The sequence below is a fragment of the Pantherophis guttatus genome, chromosome 1 (assembly GCF_059756535.1).
Source record: "Pantherophis guttatus breed Tessera chromosome 1, ASM5975653v1, whole genome shotgun sequence".
NCBI lineage: Eukaryota > Metazoa > Chordata > Lepidosauria > Squamata > Colubridae > Pantherophis > Pantherophis guttatus.
In genome coordinates, this window is record NC_142063.1 from 51,015,035 (window position 1) to 51,042,391 (window position 27,357).

Sequence of the window (27,357 nt, forward strand, 5' to 3'; positions counted from 1 at the left end):
GGCAAATTTAAACACTCAAAGAGCCACAAAGGTCCTAACCGGAAACCCCCCATTCAATTCTGGAGCCGACCGGAAGTCCGGTTCCCCTACCTTAGAGTCTCCTCCTAGCGCAGCGTACTTTTTCCTCTACCTGTCCTAACTGAAAACCCTATCAATTGTGAAGGTGACCAGCGACAGGGAGCTGCAGCAGAGGGATGAAAGAGCCACATGGTGCTCCAGAGCTGCGGGTTAATGTCCTAATCTTTCCAGTATTTCCAGGACTTGTCTATGTCTCCTCAACAGCTGATAACCCTGACCTTTGCCTGCTCTGACTCGTCCCCTTAAAAGACTTGTGCCTGGAGCATTGCCTTTTCTTCTTAATTCAGGACAAAGCAGCACCATTTTGCCTATATCTGGACTGAATGAATGAGTTTGGAAACAAGCCCCCTGGTAACGCACAAGTTCCATGTTCTGCACATTCTTCTCTTGTACTTGATAATCCCTTTTATGCCATTAAACATAATAAATTTATTTTTTTCTTTTAAGACTCATCTCCAAAAGTATTTTGTTGGATGTGTCCTTCTTTGGGATATTCTGAGAGACAACCTCTTACTTCAGAGAGCAGCTGGACAACTACTTCAGAGAACAGTAGCAGCCCAAGTATCACCCCTTCCTACACTGATCTTCAATCAATAAATACAGAGGATTTGACTAGTGGAAGAGCATCTGCTGAAGACTCAACTGGTAAGCAACATTTTTTATTTATTTATGTAATATATTTATAGGTTATCTCATTCCAGACAACTCTAGTCATACTCTTCGCTTTTATTGGCCAACTGTTGTTGAATAAACTTTTAGAATTCAGGAAATCTGTTTCCAGTCAATCCCCATCATAGGGAAATACCCATACTTCAGGCAGCATCAAGTAAGCTAGTTTGTCTTATTCCTACATTCTGGATGCTGTTATTCCAGTTATCAAACTCCAGTAATGAGGTGGTGGATGTTGGACACATGTTTGAAGTTTTAGTTACAGTACTGGTTTGCCCCAGTGCTTTGGTACTTCTTTCACATTTTAAAGAACTCCAACCCTTGTCTATGGAGACTCTCAATCATCCAGGTCATAGTTGTCCCACAGGTGCTTTTTCAAAAGGCAACTGGACTTTCTTGGTTTTTTTCTTCAAAAACATTTCATTTAAGAAACTTCTTCAGTTCAATTCAGAACTGAAGAAGCTTCTTGGATGAGAAGCAAAATATTTTTAAGGAAAAAAAACCAAAATCCAGTTGCCTTTTGAAAAAGCACCTTTGGGATCTCCAGCCCTTCCAGTTAAACCAGGATAGGATTTTTTCCCCCATTAATAGGTGGTGCACAGACATTATTATGAAACATGGAGTTAATTCTTTTCACATGCCATTGTCTCAAATAATTTAGTTTTCCACTTCTGTATATCCATTTACTTAACAAAACAAAACAAAATACATATTGGTGTTAAACTACAAATAACAGATTTATCCTGACCCTAAGATTAACATTGGAATACTGTAGAAGAAGAAACAAAGACCAAAAATTATTGATGGGAAACCTTGTGATTTGATATTTCAAATAATATGGAATCCTGTACTCTGCAGCACCCGCCTGCCTACATTCACATCCACTCATGCTCCTGCCTGCTCTTGTACCCTCCCATGTACCCACCCCAACCATCTCTAGTGGTCCTCACTTAATGATACAATGGGAACTGTTGGAATTGCCATCGCTAAACAGCATTCATGTGCCATTATGCTTTACAAGCACATTGCTTAGTGATGGAAACTCTAGTCTCAATCACTGTTGTAACCTTGGGACTACTGCAGTGGTGGGTTTCTACCAGTTCATCCTGGTTCAGGTGAACCGGTAGTGGTGGGAGACTCCGCCCACCCCCTGGACTCTCTGCGCATGCACAGAAGGTTCTGCGCATGTACAGAAGTGCCATGCGTGAATGAAGGAAGCACACACAAGTGCACGCTCACAGTTCCGAACTGGTAGCAAAGGTAAGTGGAACCCACTACTGGATTACTTGCAATGTTGGATTCCTGTTATGTTATTGAAGTAGGAAGATGCTCACCTTAAGGCATACATAAAGTGACCGACTGTATTTTGGTGAAATTAAACTGTTCGTTCCTATGCATTTTGGGGTTTTTGGAGATCATTCCATTGCTTTGTAGTTAATTCATATATGTAAGTATGATACATTTTCCAATGTAAGGGTAGTCATTCATTGTCTTCAAGTTGCTGATGATAAAATAAGTTTCTTTTAGGTTTTGAATAAGATCATTAACTACATATAATTTGGCTTCTAAGAACATATGCAGCTGCTTTCATAGAGAGAACTCCAAATACAATATGTAGCTATTTCCTATTTCCCTCCTTAGCCAGTTTTCTTTGGACAGAAGAAAGTACAGTGGAAAAACGAAGGAGAGTGTTTCTTTTTCTTTTTTCTTTTCCTTAAAAGAAACCAACCCTGTAAAATTCTGAGAATAAGAGGGTAATTCAGGGATGCTATTCAGCAGGTTCTGACAGATTCTGGAGAACTGGTAGTGGAAATTTTGAGTAGTTCGGAGAACCAGCAAATACCACCTCTGGCTGGCCCCAGAGTGGAGTGGGAATGGAGATTTTGCAATATCCAAGGAGCCTTGGTGGCGAAGCAGACTAAAGTGCTATTAAGTAGCACTTAGCTGCCAGCTGCCTGCAATTACTGCAAGTTCAAATCTCACCAGGCTCAAGGTTGACTCAGCCTTCCATCCTTCCGAGGTAGGTAAAATGAGGACCCGAATTGTGGGGGCAATAAGCTGACTTTGTATAAAAAGAACACCGCTTAGGGAGTGCCGAAAGCCTTACTAAGCAGGTATATACAAAAATATGAAGGCTATTGCTTAATGCATTGTAAGCCGCCCTGAGTCTCTGGAGAAGGGCGGCATATAAATCGAACCAATAAATAAATATCCTTCCCCTGGAGTGGGTGGGAATGGGGATTTTGCAGTAACCTTCCCCTGGAGTGGGGAGGGAATGGGGATTTTGCAGTATCCTTCCCCTGGAGTGGGGTGGGAATAGAGATTTTGCAGTATCCTTTCCCTGGAGTGGGGAGGGAATGGGGACTTTGCAGTATCCTTCCTCGAGTGGGGTGGGAATGGAGATTTTACAGTGTCCTTCCACTGGAGTGGGGTGGGAATGGAGATTTTGCAGTAACCTTCCCCTGGAGTGGGGAAGGAATGGGGATTTTGCAGTATCCTTCCCCTGGATTGGGGTGAGAATGGAGATTTTGCAGTATCCTTCCCTTGGAGTGGGGTGGGAATAGAGATTTTGTAGTATCCTTTCCCTGCCATGCCCACCAAGCCACGCCCACAGAACCAATAATAAAAAAAAATTGAATTCCACCACTGGGGTAATTGGACAATTGTATTGAAATTATGTCTGAGAGCAAACTAGTCCTGGGTAAAGACCAGCTGCATATGCAAAGTACAGCTATATACCAAATAATATTTATGATGCATAATCACAGCATCACAATATGCTAAATCCTTATTATGAATCTAATATATGATTGATGTATTTTCTATAATGGATGGAGATGAGAATTAGCAGTAACACTAAGTGCTGTTATAAATCACTTCAATTTGATTATTGGAGTGACTTATCCATGCAAAGGTGTAATTTTCCATCATCAAAACAAAGCAAAGATCCTGCTCTGTCCCCAAGAACTGAAAGGAAAATGGGGGGGGGGGGGTGGCGGGAAGAGATCTGCTTACTGAAATAAGAAAACCCACTTAATGTTGTTGCACAAAAGTGTGGGAAAGAATCATGAGATCATAATTGGTAAGAAGCAGAATTATGTGGTTTAGCACTGATGGGAGGTTTACAGAACCAATTTTAGAAGCAGCTATTTTAAATGATAGAAAGCTAATTAGAAGCAGATTTTCTTTAAAAAGAATAAAGAGTCATAGAAGAAGGGTTGGGCTGAGAAGTTGGGTTACTTTTTCTAACAATTTGTTGCAATTCTCCTACCCTTCCCTGGATAAAGAAAATGTTGGTGTATTCTATAATCTGGATCTAAGTTAACTAATATATGATGTACACATAGAAGTCTTAAGGTTGTCAATTTAATATTTTTAATATTAACCAGTTTTACACATCCAGGGATACAGAAAACAGAATAACAGGGAGGGAAGGGACCTTGGAGGTCTTCTAGACAAACCCTCTGCTCAACAGGAGACCCTACACCCATGATGGCGAACCTATGGCACGCATGCCACAGGTGGCACGCTGAGCCATATCGGTGGGCATGCGAGCGTTGCCCTAGCTCAGCTATGACGCGCATGCGCGAGCCGGCCAGCTGATTTTCGGGCCTTCTGGGCCCACCAGAATTTGAGAAACGGGCCATTTCTGGCCTCCAGAGGGCCTCCGGGAGGGTGGGGAAGGCCGTTTTTGCCCTCCCCAGGCTCCAAGAAAGCCTCTGGAGCCTGGGGAGGGCAAAAAATGTGCCTACAGGCCCACCGTGCTATCGAGTGCCAAAAGCGGGAGGAGCGCAGCGGGGTCGCGCGCACATGCATGGGTGGGGGCAGGGTGCATTGAATTATGGGTGTGGGCACAGATATGCGTGACCGCCCCCGCTCCCCCCCCACTTTTGGCACATGATGGCAAAAAAGTTAGCCATCACTGCCCTATACCATTCTGGAAAAATGGCTGTCTAAACCTCCAGTGAGGGAGCATCTACAACTTCTGGGGGCAAGCTATTCCACTGATTAAATTGTTCTCATTGACAGGAAATTTCTCATTAATTCTAGATTGAATCTCTCTTTGATAAGCTTCCATCTGCTACTTCTTGTTCTGCCCTCAGGTGCTTTGGAGAATATGTTGATTCCCTCCTCCCTGTGACAGTCCCTCAAATTTTGGAAGACTGCTATTATGTCACCCCCTAGTCCTTCTCTTTATTAGACTAGATATACCCAGTTCCCGCTTTAGCCTCCAGCTCCAATAATTTTTGTTGCTCTTCTGTGCACTCTTTCTAGAGTCTCAGTATCTTTTCTGTATTTTGGTGGACCTAAACTGAATGCACACAATTTATTCCCCCACTTATGGATGTGTGACATTATATTAGGTAGTTCCTTTTTATGTGTGCTTATAATTTATGTAGTGATCTAGATGCAGCATATTTTATTTATTTATATGGCTGTCCAACGAACTAAGATGACTCTGGACAGCTTACAACATTAGAAATCCACAACATAAAAATCATATACTTCTCCTCCCCAATGGCAGCAGCAACACAATGAGACCAACTACTTGATCAGCTAGATATCCAACACTTAACATTCAAATTGCATCTGACATGATAAATGCTAGAAAATATTTGGACTTTTTTTTTCAACAGAAATGAAAACAATTGATTATATAATCCAGAGTTTGGGTAGAACAAATGAGAACCAGGAATTATTGTCAGAGGTACTCTAGTCCTATAAGGATCGGAAATTGCAGACTTGTTAATTAATCTACTGCTACTCTACTAATTACAAAAGAGAAATTAAGAAATTGTAATAATCAAGGGCAACTGTGAACTTTGTGATCATTTGAGGGCAGGTGGTAATTCTTCAGGATGAGTCACATTTCTCACCAGGCTTCTGATTGGCCAATGCACAATTTCCTTTCATGAGATTGTCAGCAGGATGGTGATTCATAATTAGATCCGCAATATCAGTTTATGTTCCCTCTGGAAAAGCTATAGGACTTAGAATTTTCTGGAAAACTCATGATACATGAGCAAAAGCAAGCAGAACGTTTTGTTCCTACACGTTACGTAATTTCGCTTACCTGATTTATTTTGCTCAAACACAGTGTAAATCTGTGATCTAATGCCCAAGCAAAACACCAATCAATAGAATAAACATGACCAGACAGCTAGAATATCTGAAGCTCTATTGAAATAGTAGCAATTAGCAAAAGCAACAGCTTGGGCCAGGGATTAATTTTCATCAAGGTTAAAATAGACAAAACAAAACTAGAACAGAACTTAGTATATATAATAACAATCTTTCTGGCTGAGCATCAAAGAAGGATGATAAAAAGAAAATGATATAATTTAGGAAAAAAAGGTGGAGGCTATTAATCAGAATGAAGGTTATACCGTACTAACAACCTGTAGCTTTTCTTTGAATAGAAAAACATATAAAACACTTTTCATTCATCTCAGCTCACTGAATGGCTCAAGCTTTCTTTCAAGTGAGAGAATGAACTATATCTGAATGCTTGTTAGATCATATATAGCAAATGTATTTAACTCTATATTTACCTTACTGGGTCAGATAAGTAACCACCACTCACTGGTCTATTAGGATACTATTGTTCTAGATCCAAGGCAAATCTTCACTTCAACTTCAAGTATTTTCCCACTTGACTAGAGTGAGAATATTAAATGATACGTGTGTGTATGTATACACATATACAGTACTTATTGATACATAAGACATAATTGAATGAAATTTGTAAAAGTATCTTATTCTAAGTAGTGAAGTTTGTCACTTGCATGTTTACATTACTTTCTCAAGACTGTGTTACATATTCCTTCCATCCTTGAATTGACAGAAAAATATGTTACATAAATTGTGCTGCCCACACAGCTGAGCTGTATTATGTCTTTGTTATAAAGTCAGGAATTGCTGTTGTCCTTATTTCATTTAGGAGCGTTTTGGTGCACTAACTGGTATTTTCCCATTTCCTTTCTCCTTGCTGACAATAAAAACACTCCAATTTGCTGCCCTTAAGTTGTAGTGGTAGGACTGTCTAGCTTCTCATTCCAACTTCATCCCATAGCCTTCCTATGCATCAGAATCAGTGGTGGGTTTCACTTACTTTTGCTACCAGTTCGTGCACACGTGCGCCACTTCTGCGCAGAACTTATTTGATGATGTCCGGGTGGGTGGGTGGAGCCTCCTGCCGCCACTGCTACCAGTTCACCCGAACTGGGGCGAACTGGTAGCAACCCACCACTGATTAGAATGTTGGTTTGTTTTCACATAGGACTATTGATCCTTTGTCAAAACACTAAAACAAACAAACTAACTGTTAATTGGGACAAAGCTTGCAAAAGCAGGGGTGATCTTGTTAAAGTCCACTACAAACTGAAGCACAAAGAACTCAACAAACTTAGGAGAAATTACACAACAACATGGGAGCTTCCAAAGCAAATAGTTGTCCTTGTTCCTTTTTGACTTTATTATGTCAAAGTGTCCCTCATTTAGTTGTAGTGGTAGGGCAAAATGAAAGAGCAGAATCACGATCTAAGTCCAATGGTCAGATTTGAATCAAAATTCTTTGTTTCTCCCTGTTTTGAGTTTTTTTGTCATCATTTGCAGAAAATAATCAAAAAGCAAAAGCAGTAGTATGACTGGCTTGGGATGGAGCTAGACTAGACAATCTTTAAGACTCTTAAGACCCCACCAACTCTCTTGGTAACATCCCACCAACCCTAGAATCATGCTACAGGTTGACTTCCCCTATTGCAAAATTGGTATATAACCAGGCATTGGAAAGACAGAACATTGTGCAAACATATGAGTGAACCTTTGTTGCTCTCATCATCTTGGTTCTTGGCTGTCATCCTTAGATGATAAAGGGAGATCAGTGGGACAGTTCCTCTTGTCTTTGGCCATTAAGTTGAAACACAGTTGTGCAGCAAATATATGACATAAACTTCAGACATTAGGATTGTTAAATAAAATATTTATGAGGAACTTTAATTATAGGAGGAAAGATTTGGAGTGAACATTAGGAGACACAGTAAGAGGTATTTGACATAACAGTCCTATCAGCTAAGATATTTTCAATTTTGTTATGCACATTTTATAGAAAGGAAAAGAGCTTGCACCTCTTATTTTGCTTCTATAACATCCAAATAAAAGCAGATTGAAAATTAAAAACATGCTTTATTCAGGAGCAGGATGCTTATTCTAGTGTGACCTAAGATAAAACCCCATATCAACCATCTATCCAAATTTTACTTGGCATTATGGGCTGGGAATAAGTAGAGGCATGTTATGAGGATATGTCTTTTAAAACCAGTTATTATTTTTGTACCATAGTAAGTTAATTTGAGAATCAGCCTTATGTCTCTGACACACACACACACACACACACACACACACACACACACACACACACATTATCTATGATCTTTTACACTCTTTACACTAACCAATTTTCAGATTTAAACTGCTCTTTAAGGAATGGGGAAGAGCAGTACTGGGTTTCACTTACCTTTGCTACCGATTTGGAACTGTGAACATGCACGCTTGCTCGCTTTGATCGCACGTGGCACTTCTGCACATGATGACATCGGGCGGTTGGGCGTAGCCTCCCACTGCCACCACTACCTGTTCGCCCATAGGGGCGAACCAGTAGAAACCCACCACTGGGGAAGAGTAATATTCTTCTGTCTCTTTGAGAATTGAAAAGTCTAGGTCATCATTTCATTTCAAAAGCAGTTTTTTTGGGAGGAGTGGAGGTAGTAGAACTGGGGAAAAAAATATGTGCTCTGCCCTTTGTAAGTTTAGCACATACGACTTTAATAGAATAATTATATCATGTATAGCAATTTGAGAGAGAGAGAAAGCTACCAGATGTTCCTGCTACCATGGTAAAGTTTAATACAGGATATGGGACTCAGTAGAAGTTTACATATGCTATGCTCAAGAGATTGGACACACAAAAGTGGCTAATCAGAGACCAGTGTCTGTGAAGTTTGGTATCATCCACTTGTTAATGTTAAAAACTTTAAGTGTAATTAGTCTTTTTCTCAAGTGGCTATAAAACTCTGAAACACACAATAACTGAAAAAGAGCAGGGAAATCACTGAAATTTACTCTGAATTATTCCCCCATTTCTCAGTCTTTAAATAAAAGTAGATTCTTAAAAAATAATTCCCTAGATTTAAGATAGAACTGTTATTCCCAAATCTGCACTTTCACTTTTTCTGTTTCTTCTGACCTCCAATTCTTAATCCCTTTTGTTCCATATATAAAACATTTAGAGAGCTTATGATAACTTCACCAAGTTACCAAGTTAGAACAACAAATAAATCACAATATCTGAGTAGGCTCCAAAGTCTCAAGTCCATCCTACTTCACCTCATTCTGCTTTGTAACTGTGATATTTTAGATTTGCTCCGAGTGTTTTTGAAACGGTGATTTTTTTGCCTCTGAAGTCCCCTTAGTTGTCATTCTTTGGTCTCTATAAAAATAAAAAAATGATGATGCACCAGTTGTGTTATTCATTATCAAAATTGTATTTTCTTCTTTTAATTTAGAAAAAAATATTTTTTAAAATTTTAATTTTTAAAAAGTGGTGTAGAGTTTTCTGCCTCAGCAGGGGCAGAAGACCTCCAAGGTCCCTTCCAATTCTGTTATTATATTATATATTTTATTATATTAAATGATGAGAACGGTAATGTTGTGTGACCTATTACATGTGGAACTTTTAGAGAAATTGCATTAGCTGTGCTATGCAAGTGTAAAGATCTCCGTAATCAGGAATGGTAATACTTTGAAATTGCCCACTGCTGAAGAAATATTACAGAGAGCATAAAATAAAAATAAATGTTAACTTATCTGATTTGGGCTTAAGAACAATTCAGAACCCTAAGAAGACAGTTTTGTGTTGACAATGTGGGCTGTGATCCTTTTAATAATGTGGTTGACAAATTCATTAGTTTAATTTAAGACACATTTTAATTTGTCCTCAGTAAACGAAAATAGCAGGGTTTTTTGGTTTAGATTTCCTCACAGTTCGATTTTTATTTTTCTTCTCATTAAACACCTCAAACACAATTAAAAGGAAAAAGGAGAATAAAGCACTGTATTTGGACTGGCTGTTTTTGATGAAGTAACCAATTGATTGAAATTGGAGCTCCAGGCAGCAGTGCCCAGACACCTATTAGCTCATGCTTGAGGTTTGCTGATGGTTATCATAGCTCAGACATGGAAATGGAAATTTAAAAAGCCACTGCTGTAATTTCCTGAACTGTCCTAAAGAGATTTTGAGGAAAAGATATAATTTAATAGGTGTGTTTGAGTGGAATAAACAGACAATTTAACTCTTGACTGCCATCAGAGTAGATGTAAAGCGTTCAGAAGCCAAAATAGCAAATAGAAAGAAAACAATGTGTTTTGTTAATAACCATGGATTTAATTATGTCTTTCGGGTATAGATCTTCAGAGTTCTGACTGGACGAAAAGTAGTTGTTATGTGCTTTATAAAGTTCTCTGTATTAAACTGAGTTGAGAAAAAGTGTGATGCTTGCCAATCCTCAAACACTATAGCACACAGCTAAATCATACTGAATAAAAGAATCTTGGCTCTGCAGATTAGGCAGTTAGTATTCTCCAAAGTGCTTTGCCGTGCCTCTTTTGTGACACGATGTTCTCTAACTGCACAGCATTAGAATTTGGTTGGGAAACTTTGCATAAAAGAATTGGAACACTTTTGGGTGCTTTGCTTTCAGGAACTTGTTTCTTCTCTTGCTTCTGGGCTGATTTGTTTGTAGAGTCTGAACTGCCTCAAGCAATGTAATATCAGTGTGAACTATGGGGTATCCTTGGAGATTAGCAAGATTTTAAGTCTTTTCTGTTCTTAACCTCTTTCAAGACTGAAGCTAACAGGCATTTTATTCCATAGCAACTTGCTAAGTCTTGCCCTCTGCTTTTTTTTCTCCCTCTTTGTGAAATATATAAAAACAGTTTTGTATGTTTTATAAGCAGACAATGTAAAAGGAATTCTTTGAGTGCCATAATCTCTCGATGCTTTGCATTAATTCTTAGCCATAAGATGAAACAAGAGGTGAACCTAAAATGCTGAAATATCTGCCCATTCTTCATTCTTTTGTTTTCTCCTTTCTGGGAAAGCAACCCCTTGCCAGGCACTAACATATCCCAATAATCCCCCTTTTTAACCATGTTTTCATGACATTGCTCTCCGCAGTTTAAAATCATCCTTAACTATTCAATTGAAACTGATTTTTTTCCTCTTGTTCTGCCACAGTTTTTGCCATGGATGTGATCTGGAATACTTTATCAACAATATGTTGCTATATGGTTAGAACTGGAATCTGCCCAGCATTCATGGGCTACTTTACACTGCTATGGGCATACCATCCCACCATTACTGATCATTGGAAACTGCCTTTCATGTTCATTTGAGCTTGAGCTGTAGAATTAGACACCTGATTTCCACAAAGACATTGTCTGCCTAGTAATTTCATAACACTTGTCCGGTCCTATATGGGCTTCTTGTAAATATGGGTATATAGCACTCTTCTGAAAGAATAGTAGTCTGCACTAGACTTAAGGTTTACTAGATTGTTGAGAGTCCTAGTCCTGAGGTGCACAGAAAATCAATTTAAATAAGGTAGCCAAATTATATTACATGGGTATTTCAAGGTAGACCCATACTATCCATGTAGGTATATGCTGGACCAACTGTAACTTTTAAGTGGTCTTCAATCCCCATTGTCATAATCCAAATGTGAAGTGACCAAAGCATGAATGACTGAGTAGAACTTCCTGGTCTAGAAAAGGAGGAGCAGAAGACAAAACTATACAAAGGCCATTGTAGCTATGGTTACTACCTTCTCTTTTACCAGAAGCTAAGAGTCTAAGAGGACCTCTCAAATTGTATGCCATTTCTCACTGTGTAAATGCCAGTCCATTAAAAACTAAACATGGTAACTTCACATATCAAAGCCCACAACCACTAAGATTAAGCCAGAACCTATTTTAGAAAGCAAAAATGTATTAGGTATTTTCCTTTTGGAAAATTAAAATAAATACATAAGTAACTCCATACCAAGCTCCCATACCTGTTTTATTTTCTTGGTAAGATTTATTTTACTAGTGTTCTATCCAAATTTATTAATTGCTTTCTCCCAATCCTTTATGGATTTTTCCTTGCCATAGTATAATATTAATCTTCCATTTTCTAAATTTAGCTTTTAGTTTGATCCTGAATGAAACGAGTTCAAAATGAAACTGTCTGTTCTTTAATTATTTAAGTACCAGTAGTTCTTATTCTTTAAGTGTGCACATGTCTAATATTACAAACTGAAAGTTGTTCTCTTACATAATTTTGTGTTGGACAATATAAAATTTTATTGGAAACAGAAACTGGGTGAACCTGATGGCAATGATGGAATTTGTTCTTTTTATTAAATTTTTCCTTTCTCATTGTTTGACTTTTATTAATCCTTTTATAACAATTCAGGCTATTGCTTTCTTGTTTTAAAAAGAAGCACTTTTGTTACTAGAAGCATTTAGTTAGCCTGATAAGAGTTTCGGTGCAACTTCTTACTCAAAGAAATGGCATTGTGAACTATTGTGTTTCCAGACACGATCAAATAAAGCTGCAGGTAAAGACTGCAGCAAGATTTGAAAGATTACCTTTTTTTTCTAGCACTAACTGATTCTGCCTTTTAACTGATAAATGACCTCTCTGGCATGGTTATGAATTTTAAAGAACATCAAGCAAAACATTGTTTTGAAATTAGTTTCCATTGTGCTTTACAGTAAAGCAATGGAGCAGCCCTTCTGCTTCACAGACCCGATTAATAAGGGTGACCGAGCACATCTTCATTAAACTGTTGGCGTTGCTGTGTTAGAGGATTTATTTGGTCCTAGCCTACTTTCAGATCATGACCTTAATGAATCAACAGTAATGACTGCACTCTGGAAATGTTTTGTCGAGTTGTCATGGATCTGAAAGCAATTAGTACTTCAGTACCTTGTATTTTGGAAGAAGGGAAGACTCCAGTGCTTTCTTTTTCTTAATAAGAGAGTCTAGCTGTCACAAACTTTAAAATTCACTTGTCTGATTGATCAGCATGTTACCACCTTCACCCAAATCAAGATAAAAAGAATATTTTATTTTAGAATGTTCTATTCAGCTTATGAACGAAGCACTTTTTAAAAAAACCCTAATGTTTCATGTAGCATGCTATTTCAGGCCGCAAAAGATTTCCAGAAGGAAGATCCTGTAGCAATATCGGGAAAGCTAAGGTTGATAACATGCTAGGGTTGGTAATTTACACTAACAATAAAAAGGGATTTAAGCATTTTCAAAATTAAATGAGATGAATATATTATTCATTGAAGATGGCAAAATGCAAGCACGGCACTAAAGACTTATGCACTAGGTCAGTGATGGCTAACCTTTTTGCCGTCGTGTGCCAAAAGTGGGGGTAATGGGGGGGATTGCGCGTGCGTGTGCCCACACCCGTAATTTAATGCGCCCCGTCCCCCCACACATACACGTGTGACACCCCCCCGCTCCCCTCCGCTTTTGGCACGCGATGGCACAGTGGGCCCGGTAGGCCCATTTTTTTTCCCTCCCCAGGCTCCAGAGCCTTTCTAGGAGCCTGGGGAGGGTGAAAACAGCCTTCCCCACTCCCCCGGAGGCCCTCTGGAGGCCCGAAAACAGCCCGTTTCCTGACTTCCGGTGGGCCCGGAAGGCCCGAAAATCAGTTGGCTAGTGTGCACGTACGTGCTGGACTGAAGTAGGGCAATGCTCGTGTGCCCACAGATATGGCTCCGTGTGCCACCTGTGGCACCCGTGCCATAGGTTCGCCATCACGGCACTAGGTACTCAGTTTATATTTTGGTTCAGTCTTCTCCAAATAGAGTATGTGTTTCACCAGGCAACTGTGAAGAGTAGAATTAAAGCTTGGGATTCATAGTCAATGGTCAGATATGGCCTATTTACTTTTAATGAATATAAATCATGACTTGCCACTTATAGTACTGAAGGAACTAGTGATACCTTGCTGCACCTTTTTGTACAAGCAGTCCTTGACTTATGACCACGATTGAGCTCAAAATTTCTGTTGCTAAGTGAGACAGTTTTTAAGTGAGTTTTGCCCTATTTTACGACCTTTTTTGGCCACAGTTGTTAAGTGAATCACTATGGTTGTTAAGTTAGTAACATGGCTGTTAAGTGAATCTGGCTTCCCCATTGACTTTGCTTGTCATAAGATCACAAAAGGGGATCACATGATCTCAGGACTCGGCAGCCGTCATAAATATGAGTCAATTGCCAAGCATCTGAATTTTGATCCTGTGACAATGGGGATGCTGCAATGGACATAGCTATGAAAAACAGTTATAAGCCACTTTTTTCAGTGCTGTTGTAATTTCGAACAGTCACTAAGCAAACTATTGTAAGTCGAGGACTACCTGAATTACTTTTGAGGAGTTCTGATAAATTGATGAAGTATCAGATGAGTAGAGGCACTTAAGGCATCTTCCAAAAGCGGAAAATGGAGGATCCAGGAAACTACCTATCTAGCAATTTCTAAACATCTTAAATACAGTGCAGTAATCGTAAGAAGCGAATGTAGATATGGCAATACCAAATTTTGCAATTACTTTATTCTTTTTTAGTCTTAGTAGATTGTGAAATTGATGTAATTACATTTTGATTTCTAAAAGCATTTGACAAAATGTCCCACATTATTCTGATTTGCAAACCAGTAAAGTGTTGGGTGGATGGCAAAGCTATTATGGTAAGTATAAAATCATTTTTCAATAGTGCTCTTCCATGATTTCTCATCAAAATGGAGTGAGATACCGAATAGGGTATTATAAGGCATAGTCTTCTGCCTTGTAGGAATTAATTTTTATTAATTATTTGAATGACAAATGCTAGTCAGATTGCAGATGAGATAAGATTTATATCCCTGGAAAGTAAAAATAAAATCTGAAATTAACTTGATACATTAGCAAATGGGCTGAATATTTTTAAAAATGGTTTATCCTTGATAGTGATCAGGGGTGAAATTTATTACTACCGGTTCTGTGGGCGTGGCTTGGTGGGGGGGATAATATGACTGGGTGGGCGTAGCCAACTTTTTTTAAAAAAACTTTTCAAAGCATTTTTTCTAATGCTTTGAAAAGCCTCTGCCAATCAGGCGACTCAGCTGGGATCGTCAGAGAGGCTTTTTTAAAAATGCCTCTCTGCTGATCAGGCAACTCAGCTGGGATCATCAGAGACTTTTCAAGCATTTTTTTTACCACCTCTTCGGCCAAGAGGTTGCAGAAAAAAAATGTTTTGAAAAGCCTCTGACGATCCCAGCTGAGCCACGCGATCATCGGAGGTTTTTTTTTTTTTTTTACTTTTAAAAGCATTTTTTCGTTGGAAGACGTTGTAGAAAAAATGCTTTTAAAAGTAAAAAAAGAAAAAGTCTTTGATGATCGTGCGGCTCAGCCGGGCATGGTGGGGGAGGTGGGTGCAGGGATTTTTGCTACCGGTTCCCCAAATCACCAGTCGCCATCGCTATCGGATCAGGCAATCCGGTCCGAACTGGGAGCATTTAAGGTTGCCAGGTGTCCACTATTTGAGCAGACAGTCCGCTTTTTTCACATTATGTTCACTATTTTTTTCACAAAATAGTGGACATTTTTTTTTATTCAAAAGCTTTATGATTATATATTTTTTAATATTTCTCAACGTTGTACTGAAATTAAAGAATTATTCCTTAAACATAAAGAATTGATCAAAGCTGCGCAGTCAAATAAAAAATACACACGACAGCAAAGTAAAATGTAATTTAATATTTTACATATTATTATAATATATTTGATGTTTTGAATTTTAAGTAAAGTTTTGAAGTGATTATTTTAATATGTGTTAAAATGTTTGTAAGAAAATATATAATTTAATTGTAAATTTTTTTTTATTTTTTTACTACTTAACCACCACCACCACCCCCCCGCTTGTCTGCTATTTTTTGGAAGCAGACCTGGCAACTCTAGCCGAGCATTTCACCCCTGATAGTGATGATATTCTTCACTTAGAGAACAGAAATTAAATGCAGTGTTCTAGAATGGAGATATCTGGCTTGATAATAGTATTTGGAATAATCTTAGAAACAATTTTAGAATAATAGTTAATTGCAAGCTGACTATGAGTCACTTATGGGACATTGTTGGGAAAAAAAAGGCAAAAAAAATTATTCATATCCACAGAAGAAGAATATTGGCCAGTCTCCCTGCAAGTAATGTGTCCAATTCTAGTTACCACACCTCAGAAAGAATTCAGAGAAACTGGAACAGGTTCAGGGAAATGAAATCACAACGATCAGAGGACAGGAAGCAAAGTCATATGATTGAAGGCAACAAGAATGTTTAGTCTTGAGAACAGAAAACTGAAAAGGGTTTATGATAATCACTTTATAACGACTGGAATGGTTGAGGTCTGTTCTTGGTCATAAAAGATGAAGCTGAGAGAAAAGTGTAAATTTTGCCTTTTCTGTCTAGAAGACAAAGCTTAAGATTTCTTCTTAAGGCTGTCTTTGGGAGAAAAACACTTCACTTCAGTCTTCATCACAACAATAATATCCTTTAGAAATTAAATACGCTTAGTTTAGGGGTCTCCAACCTTGGCAACTTTAAGACTTGTGGACTTCAACTCCCAGAATTCCTCAGCCAGCAATGCTGGCTGAGGAATTCTGGGAGCTGAAGTCCACAAGTCTTAAAGTTGCCAAAGTTGGAGACCCCTAGTTTAGTTGACTGCCATTTTACTCATTTATATTAGAAAGACAATGATTAATAAATACATAATGCAGGCTCAAGCACAATATACATCCTACAGACTTTCCATTAATGGCATCCTTGCCCATAAATCAGAACTTTGTTCGTCAATTCTGAATTATAATACTTTCTTTAGCCACAAGGTGGTGTAACCTAATACCAAATTCACTTTTTTAAAAAATAAGCATGTAATTAGTTTATACTAAATCTCTGTCTCACCCTCTAATACTAAGTAGTGAATATAAACCATCAAGTCTGATGTGTTGATCATTTATTGCCTATTATTTGACCATTATTGCCTATTATTTGACCACAGAAAGCCACTTGCTGACATGCAAACAATACTGTATTGTTTGTATTTCAGCTTTCCAGGAGTCCAATTCTGCTGAGTTTTTATAGATTAAATGTGCAATCTCCTCCATGGAAAACCAAATCCAGGTAACAGTTCACTTTAATAGTCCAATAGGGGATGTTCATTGTTCCTGATTGGCAAAATAGAAGATATGCCATTATGGCAATGTTGCAGTTTGCATAATAATATCATTACACAAGTGACAAAAATATGATTTGATGTTCATTTGGGTAATGAAATCATTCAATTGATGAAGATGATGTCACTTGCATAATACCCTTATACACGGATGTTAATCATTATGAATGTTGGCCTGCTGTATTGTATTATTATCCAACACTTTGAAGTTTCAATGTATTCCATTATTTTTATATTGTATGCCTTTACTGAGGAAAAGGAAATGAATATTACAGGCCTACAATATTGTCCTTATGGATTATCATGACATCTTCAGGAGATTCCTAGGAGCAATAAGAACTTCCACTTCTAGGTCAACAATTAAAATAGTCTGGAATTTTCTTGGGATTTGTTGGATTCCTATTTCCATTGTTTTTCATGCTGGAGATTATGGGAGTTTTCCCAGTACATCTGGAGGTCATCAAATGAGGGAAGACTACATTACAAGTTCATCCCTCTTCTTTAAACCTGAAAAGTCAACTTTGAGAGTATTAGCCAGTGCCTTGTATAAGAGTGGTTTTTTTTCAGTCCAGAGACTTTATCTTCAATTCTGATTTTAATGTAAGTTGACCTTTGAGCATAGATGATTGACACTGAAGGTGGTATTGTAAATTAAGTTGCTTTAAAATATTCCCCCAACTACTTTAGAGGAAAATATGTTGTAGTTAAAATACCATTTATTATTGACCTAGTCACTCGTGGAATATAAGATTTTCAGATTGTCAGAAGAGGTTTTATCATCAGTTTGTGTGATCCGAAAAATGTATGGATTTAATACAGTATTAATTAAGCTAAATAAAACTGCCTCTTTAAGAGTTTGTTTTTTAAAAAATCTGAAGTAGTTCTTCATAAAACAAAACAAAACAAAACAAGTGACATTGTTCATCCCAGAAATGGGATGATCTCTATAGTTCAGATTGATTTCGCAATAGGGTTACTGTGTCTTTAAGTGCTGAGTTTTGTTGCCCACAGGCAGTTATTAAAAAACAAATGATGCTTCCATGGCCCTGTCCTTTGTGCTTCTCCCTTCAGGTATCACTTCCTTTCCTCCCTACCACAGAAATCATTAGCCCGTTCCAAGTATGTGAAGGTATTATGCTGCCTTTTTTTTTTTTTTTGAGTCTCTCTCTTTTCCTTTCTCCTGGGTGTGCCTTGTTTGATTTGCAAGTAACCTGCTAAATTCTCTCCCAGCTTCCCTCCCTCCCCCTTACGCCCTGCCCACACCAAATGAGCTGGGCTGACTGAGGCAAGCAAACAGCCACAGCTCCTGCTCAAGCATGCATAATGCATACCGCCCCACACCACTCCCACAGCCCCAGTGATGCAAAGGGAAGCCTCGCCACAGCAGGCATTCGAATAGGCGCGTACTCAACTAACTAACACACGGCACCTTCTCCTGAGTGCCACAAGGTATTTCTTTCATTTTAGCTTTGGGAAGGAGGCTGGCAAGTTTTAAATGGGCAGTAAGGCAAAAGCAGAAGCAAATGTTGTATGGGGCAAAGTGGGACGGGGGGGGGATTGAGTTGAGCAATACTTTGCTTGAGATATCTTTGAAACTCTGGTGCTGAAGGTTTAACTGCATGTGTAACCTGAGAATACTAAGGTGGCGTAAGGAGCATGTGCTTTTAACTGGTGATTTGAGCTGGGAGCCTAGGGGGATGAGACCGGCTGCCCTTTGCCTGCATCTGCACCTTGGCAAACCTTCTTTTTGGTTCTAACTTTTGTAAAAAAAAAAAAAAAATCGGCTCATACACCTAGCTGCACATAGACTGGGTTCATCAGGGAAGAGTTTGCTCCTCATTTTAAGAAGAAATGTTTATGCTTTTAGCACACTTGCTGAATGGCAAAGAAGGAGAAGCTTCTTAGTTACTTGGGAATAGTCCAAGGTTTCTGTTTGTTACAGTTTTCTTAAAATAAACAACAGAATGCTCCATAAAGCATGTCAGCATCTAAAAATAGTGACAGGTGTATTTCTGTACAGTATTTTGGTTTGTTTTACAAGTTCATAAGACAATTACAGTGAATTTCATTTTCATGAATTAAACCCACTACTGTAAAATCCCCCACTGATCACAACCTTTAAAAAAAGAGAGAGAGTTTCATTCCATGTTCTGTTTCACTTTTTTGCAAGTTTGACATTCAACACTGAAAGGTATGGCTGGGATAAAGTTAGTGAGACCTCTGAATGACTTCCACTAAAATACACAACTATTATGGTAAATATTAAATCTAGCAATCTGTCAGAGAAAAGGGGGCTATCTGAAAAATGCTCCGTTCTATAGTGTAAAAAATGCAGGCTTACATTCAAATCATTGATATGGCAATGAGGAAAACAAATCTTGATTTTAATGATATTTGGAGAAAATAAAGGTTCCTAGGAAATCACTGCTGTGACCTTAAAGCCAAGACTTTAATTTTATAAGTTGCTGAGTGAATAATTTTGTTATAATAATTGTATGATTAGATATTCTTCTAGGTAGAGTTGCATTTATTTGTTTTCTTCTTTTCTTTTTGCTTGGACAAGTGCCAAATAGTGTTTAATAATTGGTCTCTATCCAATAACATCACCACACCCAAAGAATCTTGAGGCTCTTTCAATTGCCTTTTGAATAGGTCACAACTTATAGCACAAGAGAGCTCTGTGGCAACTTAAAGACACGTAAAAGTATTGGGCTAGTGCAGAATGCATCTACTGAAGTGGGACATTAAAAAGTTAATGCTACAATTAGTGGTCTTTATAACATACTTCTTTTGGGAAGTTCCTTCCACAATCTTTTGGACTAGAAGTCTACTTTTACATGTTGAATGTATTTGTGGAAATCTTGCAGTTCTATAAGCTTTATTTTATCTTCACTCCCCAAACCCAGAAATTATATACTGTATATCAAGCACTATCTGAAGTGGTGTAGGGTTTCCTGCCTGGGCAGGGGGTTGGACTAGAAGACCTCCAAGGTCCCTTCCAACTCTGTTATTCTATTCTATTCTATTCTATTCTATTCTATTCTATTCTATTCTATTCTATTCTATTCTATTCTATTCTATTCTATTCTATTCTTGGCTGTATGTGTGGTAGCCACAAGCACACTACTGTAGGAAGAGCTATTAGTATTAGGTTTAATGAACCTTAGGGAAAGCAGAAATCGGGTATAAGCTTCACATATTATTAGGATTAGAGTTCAAGTGATGGGAGGGAGCTCTGAGTACGTACAAAGAGAAGGTACCATCTAGCACAGTATCTCAATCTTGGCAACCTTAAGATGTGTGGATTTCATCCTCCAGAATTCTCTAGCCTGTATGCAGTTCTACACTTACACACCCAAGATTCAAATAGCCCCCCCGTTTTTTGAAGGAGTTGTTGATGAGCAAAACTGAAGCCTCTCTTTTTTTCTTTTTCTTGTTCTCATCTGTGTTTGCTATCTCTGCCATCTTTGTTCTTTTTTTGTGTGTTGTTTTCATGTTTAAATGTATGTTTACAATACAAGCTTAAGAGCATTAATGGACATTAAGAGTAAACATTAAGAGATATTAAGAGCAAATGTCTGGGACTAAAATGGACAGACATTTCCATAATTTATGTCTATGGATTTGTGGTGGACATGCCTTGCTTCTATTTTATCTCTAATATAATCATATCTGTAAAATGGACATAATGGATAGAAGTTCCACAATTCATAAGTTCCCCCTCTCTCCTTTTAGTTAGTATGGCAATCATAAATTGTCCTCATACATTTCTGGTGCTTGGAATCAGGGGTGGGTTCCACTTACCTTTACTACCGGTTCGCAGCGGGAGCACGCTCACTCTCTTCTGCGCATGCGCAGATCACCCATGATAACATTGTGGTGGGTGGAAGGACCCTCCCACCGGTTTTACTACCTGTTCTATAGAACTGGACCGAACCAGGAGCAACTCTCCACTGCTTGGAACAGGAATGGAGAACTTCCCACTTGCAGGCTGGTGTTAGCATACCAGTTTTCTCTATCCTAATTATAAAGCTTGGGACAGCTTCACAATCTCATTGAGTACATCGAATTTCCAGTGAGCCATATCTAAGGTGAAGGATGGATGAAATGGGAAGCCATCATTTCGAGGTGTTCTGAGCATTCTGAATAGCTTCTCTTTTTAGATGTTGCCTGATATCACTACATGGAGAAAGAGGAGAATACTGGACATATCCCACTGATGTCAGCAGGTTTGAGGAAGATTGAGCTGTTGTAAGCAATGGGTTACATGTGCGAGTAGAACCAAGTTTATTAAAAGCGTCTAAACTTCAGGGGTGTCAAACTGGCTGTCTGCAGGCCAGATGCGTCACATGCAGGAGAAAGGCACTCCAGCTCCATGAAAGAAAAAAACGTCGTGATACATCACGTGATGGCAACATGGCACCATGAGTTTGAGACAGATACTTAAGACCCCAAACAACAAATAATGTACATCATAGAAGTTACAGGGTATGATAGAAAGCATGTACTTTTGAGCATTCCCTCTTGTTATTGTGGGGAAAAGAGAGAAGAGTGAAAGAAATCAGAGCAAAAACAAAGACTTTTCTCTGTTCCTTCTAGTCTTTTGCACCTAGTGGTCAATTAGAAGCCCAAAGAACCAGTGCTTTTGGAACTGGAACTGAATTTTCAACAGTTCGGTCTTCCGACCATATTCTGTGTGAAATGGTCTATATCAGGGGTATCAAACTCAATTTCATTGAGGGACCCATCAGGATTGTGTTTGACCTCGGTGGGCCAGGGTGGGAGTGGCCAGGGTGGGCATGGCCAGCTTGACCTCACTCACGTCGGAGGCACCTGTGGTGGCCCAGGCACTCTGGCAGCGAAAACGGGCTCCTGAGCTTCCTGCAACCCAGTGAAAATGGCGCTCGGGAGGGCTGCCCCTGCCCTCCTGAACTCCATTTTTGGCTGTTACCGCCTCCTGCAACCCTCTGCCAGCGAAAACAGAGCCCTCCCAAGCTCTGTTTTCACTGACAGGCACCACGGATCAGTCCTTTGCTGTTTCCAGGGCGGCCACATGGACCAGATCTAAACACTCTACGGGCCAGATTCGGCCCCTAGGCCTTGAGTTTGACACCCCTGGTCTATATAATAGAGCATTTGGTAGTCTCTGAACTTGGTTGTTTGCTTGTAAATGTTTCATTACCCAACTAGATAACATCATAAGTGCAAGTGAGTGGTTTGCTTCCTGTTTATATACAATAGTCTGCCCCAGTTTTGATGGGGGTGCAGTTTTCTTCTTGATTAGGGTATTGTTTTTTCCTTGATTGTTTGCCTGGTGTTAATCTCTGTTTAACTTGGTGATAGCTGCTGGAGAGGATATGTTCTGGGTTTTTATTATTATTATTATTCTTTCTTAGCTTTTATGTTGCCTCTTGAATAGTTTGTAAATTTGGTTTATCTCTATGTGTCTATTGATGGCTGAATGCCACGCTTCCAGGAGTTTCTTAGTGTTTTGGATTTAGTTTGGTAATGCTCACAGTTTTCCAGTTGATTCTGTCCATATGTCTACTTGATGTTCATAGATACACTCTGCTAGTCTTCTATGTAGCCTGTCTGCCTACATAGTGGCAATCCTTACACCGTACGTAATAGATGGCTCCTGTTTCTTCTTGGACTACTGGGTCATTTGGTTTACTTAAAATGTTTAGGAGGATTTCAGTTGCTTTGTATCGTACAGCAATGGTGTCTGGTTGTAATAGTCTGTTACTTGTTTTTGAGTTGTGATGTAATGGAGTGACTGGTCAGAATTTTTTTTGATAAAGTTGTATGAGTATCCATTTTGTTGAAAGATGTGTTTCCTTTTTTCTGGTGTTCTGGGCCACTGCAATATATTTGTATTCGTCCTTTCCCCCACACATTCAGAGTAGATTTGAAACTCATTCTACTATCAGAAATGGAAGTCAGCCTTTTTTTCTCACTGGGACAGTGCCCTGGAAACCACAACTACAGTGTTCAGCCAAAATGCATGGAATACTGGTGTTTGTGAGTGAATTGTACTTACTTGTGAAATTAAAGATACAATGAAAACATTGCTTTTAAAAATAGAGAAATAATGCAAAAAGGCTATTGCAGAATAAATGATGGGAAATGGATAGCTCCAGTTAGTCACAGTTTGATGAAAAACTGAGAATGGTATAGATAGGAAAATAGGTTCCTTTATTTAAAGTTTATGAAATGTTGACTGGACTGTATAACTTAAAATAATAATTGCTTGTGACTTTAAATTTTTTTTGTCTCTGTTTTTTCCCCCAATTTTTTTCTCCTATAAGAAATGGTAAGCCAGAATTGTAGAACTGTTGCCAGGAAAGCAAAAAAGTAAAATTAGCCAAAGTTAATGCATGATGTTAAGAGGAACAAAAAGGGTTTTGTAGAAATGTTAAAAATAAAAGGAAAATATAACAGCTACTTAATGAAAATAGATAAATATTAATATATTACAATGAAAAAGCAAACAACTCAGCTCACATTTTCTTCAGTCTAATCCAAAAACATATATGTATCCATCAGGAAACTGAAGAGCCAGAAAAAGGGCAAGGTTGAAGCAGCAGATTGATAGAAATATGAGGGAGAACTTAAATTTAAATGAATTTTAATGCCGACAATCAGATTAATTGCACCCTTATGTCACCGACCCAGATTGGATCCTGCAACATTATTTTGGGTAAAGAATTTTCATTACTTTTAATAAAAAACAAAAAGATGATTAAGACATTGGTTTTGGAAAGTTGTAAATGAACTAGGATTTGAAATAAGATTTTGAAATTAATTATTACAATTCTTTCTATGGGAAAATACTATTGTCTAATACTATTTTCTTGGAAAAAATTGAATGGAACTTTGAAGGTTGGACACTAGAGGGAAAAAGAAAGAGATAAAGATTATAATTAAAGGAGAAGAACACTTAAATTTAACGTCAATAAAGATTGGAACAAAATACTTTCACTATTGGACAATATGTGTGAACAATGGGCCCAGAATTTAATTTTAAGTGTCTGCCATTATAGAGAGACTGTATTTAAAAGACGATATAGAAGAAGAAGAACAAGTTTTACTGGACAAGACTGATATTGATTTGAAAGTGGATTTAAAAATCAGGTCACAAGAATGATAAGGAAAAAAATGCTATGTGGAATATACAAACAAAACCAGTTGATGTTTTAATAATTAAAAAGTCTGTACAAATAATAAACTAAAAATGTGACCTAGATATCTTTCCCTTATTGGAGTTACAAAAGAGGCTTGTGAAAGATAAAAGACAAAGAGGAAAAATGAAATCAAATTCTAGGATATTATTGAAAGTGATTAAAGATCAATATTGTTAAAAATAAAAGGCAAGAATATAAATTATTTTATTTGATCAAGTTAAATTAGATGAGTTGTTATCTCTGGTAACCCCAATGCATGTTTGCTGATCAGGACTGAACAATGAGCTTTTAAAGTTTTATTTATAGCTAAGAGATGAGATATGAGAAGAAGAGATCATTTATTATATTTTAAAAGAAGGTGATAAGTTATTAAAATTGTTTATACTTGTGATGAAGAGGGAAGTTGTTTCTTTATACAGTGTATTTCTTTTATTTCTCTTTACTATATTCTTATCTCTTGTTTGTTTTCTGCTATTCTAGTTCTTCTTTTCTGCACTTTTTCTTTTTTCTTTCTGTTTTCTTGGTTTTAATTTTAAATATCTTTTTAAGTGTGTGTGTGTGTGTGTAAAAGAAATATTGGAAAATCCTTCCAAAAAGTGTGATGTTGACTTCATAATCTTACCATCATGTTAAAAAGGCTATCAGAACTAACTCTATGGCTCTTAAGTTTCAGAGTTATTCAATTTTGGTAAACCCAGTCATATGAGCTGCTTGAGCACAATCCAGCCATAGAACTGGCACCTTTCCAGACAATCAGATCATTTACATGTTGCTCTAGTCCAGTGAAAATAGCTTGCAGGAAAACATCTACTATGCTTCCATGGGAATGTTTAAAGGCCCCCTTGCTGAGAAAATCCACATTATGTGAAGTAGTTCGGGAATAACGAGAGGCACAACCAAGCGAGTGACAACAGCTCTTTAATATACAGTGAGACTTCAGCAAAAACTCAGAGGCTGCAGCCCTCCTTATATACAATTCAGGAGGGACTGTCAGCCAATCAGAAACATAGGCAGGTTTGAAACTCCCGCTTAAAAGTATCAATACATAACACCCCTCCCTTCCCAGAAGGCACTAACATTCAAATATTTACATAAGTACACACAAAATCTCGCAGGTGCCTAGGCCGAGTTCTCGTCCTAGTTGACCTGCGCAGTTCAGTGTTTGGTGGGGCGTTGAGCTGGTCGGAGGGACTTTCTGTCTCTCTCGGCTCCGCCAATGGAACCTCCTGGATTTTGTCCGGGGCGTGGTTATCCCCGGTTGGGAGTGGCGACTCGCTGGGGCAGCGCTGGAACCAGGGCTTGTCAGCTAAGTATTCTCGCGAACCCGGGCTTGAGTTAGCTGTTTTGGGAAAGTTGTTATAGTTAGGCTCGGAGATGTCTAAATTGATGTTTGCTTCGCCGACTACCCTTTTTCTCAGTTGGTCTATGTGGCGCTTCCAGAGTCTGTCTACCCCTACGTCTACCGTATAAGATTTCGGGCCTGTTATGCCCACTATGGTTCCTGCAACCCATAGAGGTCCGCTGGCATAGTTGCGAGCGAACACCGGGGACCCAACCTGAAACTGTCTTAGTCCAGAGGTCTCCCCCTTGAAATTTTCGTGCGAGTAGTTAGGGTGAAGCCTATCTAACACGCACCGAAGCTTCCTGCCCATGAGGAGCTCTGCTGGGCTTCTCCCTGTGGCTGTGCATGGTGTGATGGCGGATGCCCAGTCCGGCCAAGTAACCCTCGAACAGGGTTGCTGTGAATTGAGGGCCGTTGTCAGATACTAGAGTATCCGGTAGGTCATGTGTGGCAAATAGCTTGCGAAGGGCTTTAATGACTGCCTCGGCTGTGGTAGAGGGCATTAGAATTATTTCGAGCCATTTCGAAAAGGCATCAACTACAATTAAAAATGTTTGCCCATGGAAGGGGCCAGCGAAATCGATATGGATCCTCCCCCATGGCCCTTTTGGTTTCTCCCACTCTCGGATGGGCGCTACCGGGGGATTGGGGCGAGACTCCTGGCAGGGTCTGCACTTTCCCACCCACTCGGAGATAACTTGGTCCATGTTGGGCCACCAAACATAACTGCGGGCTAAACTTTTCATTCTGACAATGCCCGGATGCCCTTCGTGCAGCAATTCTAAGACCCTTGTTCGTAGTTTCGTTGGCACTACCACCCTGTCACCCCAAAATAAACAACCACCTTGCGTAAACAGTTCGTTTCATTTGTTTACAAAACCTTGGTAGTCCCCCCGTCCACCTTGACCGTCCACCCTTTAAGCACCCACCCCATCACAGTGCGAATGATCGGGTCCCTGGCTGAGGCTTTTGCCACTTCGGCAGAGGAAATAGGTCCCAAAGTTAATGTGTCCAGTAGAAGGACGGAGGCCTCTGGTGTTGGATTGGTCAGTAAGTCAGGTAGGGGGCAGCGGCTGAGGGCATCCGCGTGACCCAGGGTCCATCCGGGTCGATGTACAAGCTGATAAGAATAGGCCGAAAGAAAAATAGCCCATCTAGTCAAACGTGGGGAAAGAGCAGCGGGGGTGGGCCTGTCGCCTGCCAAAAGTCCTAGCAAGGGCCGGTGATCAGTCACAAGTTCAAATTGTCGGCCATACAGGTATTCGTGGAACTTTTTAACCCCCGCAATTGCAGCCAGAGCCTCTCTGTCCAATTGACTATAGTTCCGCTCTGCGCTTGACAGAGTGCGAGAGTAAAACGCAATGGGTGCCTCTAGGCCGTTCGGCAGTCTATGGCCTAGGACGGCACCAACTCCTACGGGGGAGGCGTCACAAACCAATACAAGCGGTAGCGCCGCGTTGTATTGGATTAGGAAACTGTCTTCCGATAGAAGTCTTTTTACTGCCTCAAAAGCGGCTGCTTGTGGTTTCCCCCAGACCCATGGTACATTCTTCCCCAATAGCTTGTGTAGGGGATCTGCGACGGTAGCCTTGTCTTTCAGGAACATTGAGTAAAAATTGAGCAATCCAAGGAAGGCTTGGAGCTCTGCTTTGGTCTTGGAGGCAGGTGCGCTCTTAATAGCTCTCACCTTGCTTTCGGTAGGGTGGATGCCTGTGCCGTCCACCCTGTACCCCAAAAATTCAACGGAGGGGACTGCTATCATA

General features: G+C 39.2%; 1 protein-coding gene across 1 annotated transcript in view; it reads left to right on the forward strand.

The window, feature by feature from the left end:
- The window catches only part of STON2 (stonin 2), an 84,851-nt gene that overhangs the window by 23,038 nt on the left and 34,456 nt on the right, over positions 1-27,357 (forward strand). The window contains exon 4 of the mRNA XM_034418266.3: positions 526-723. Coding sequence (XP_034274157.2) covers positions 526-723 — 198 coding nt within the window. The remainder of the gene's footprint in view (positions 1-525; positions 724-27,357) is intronic.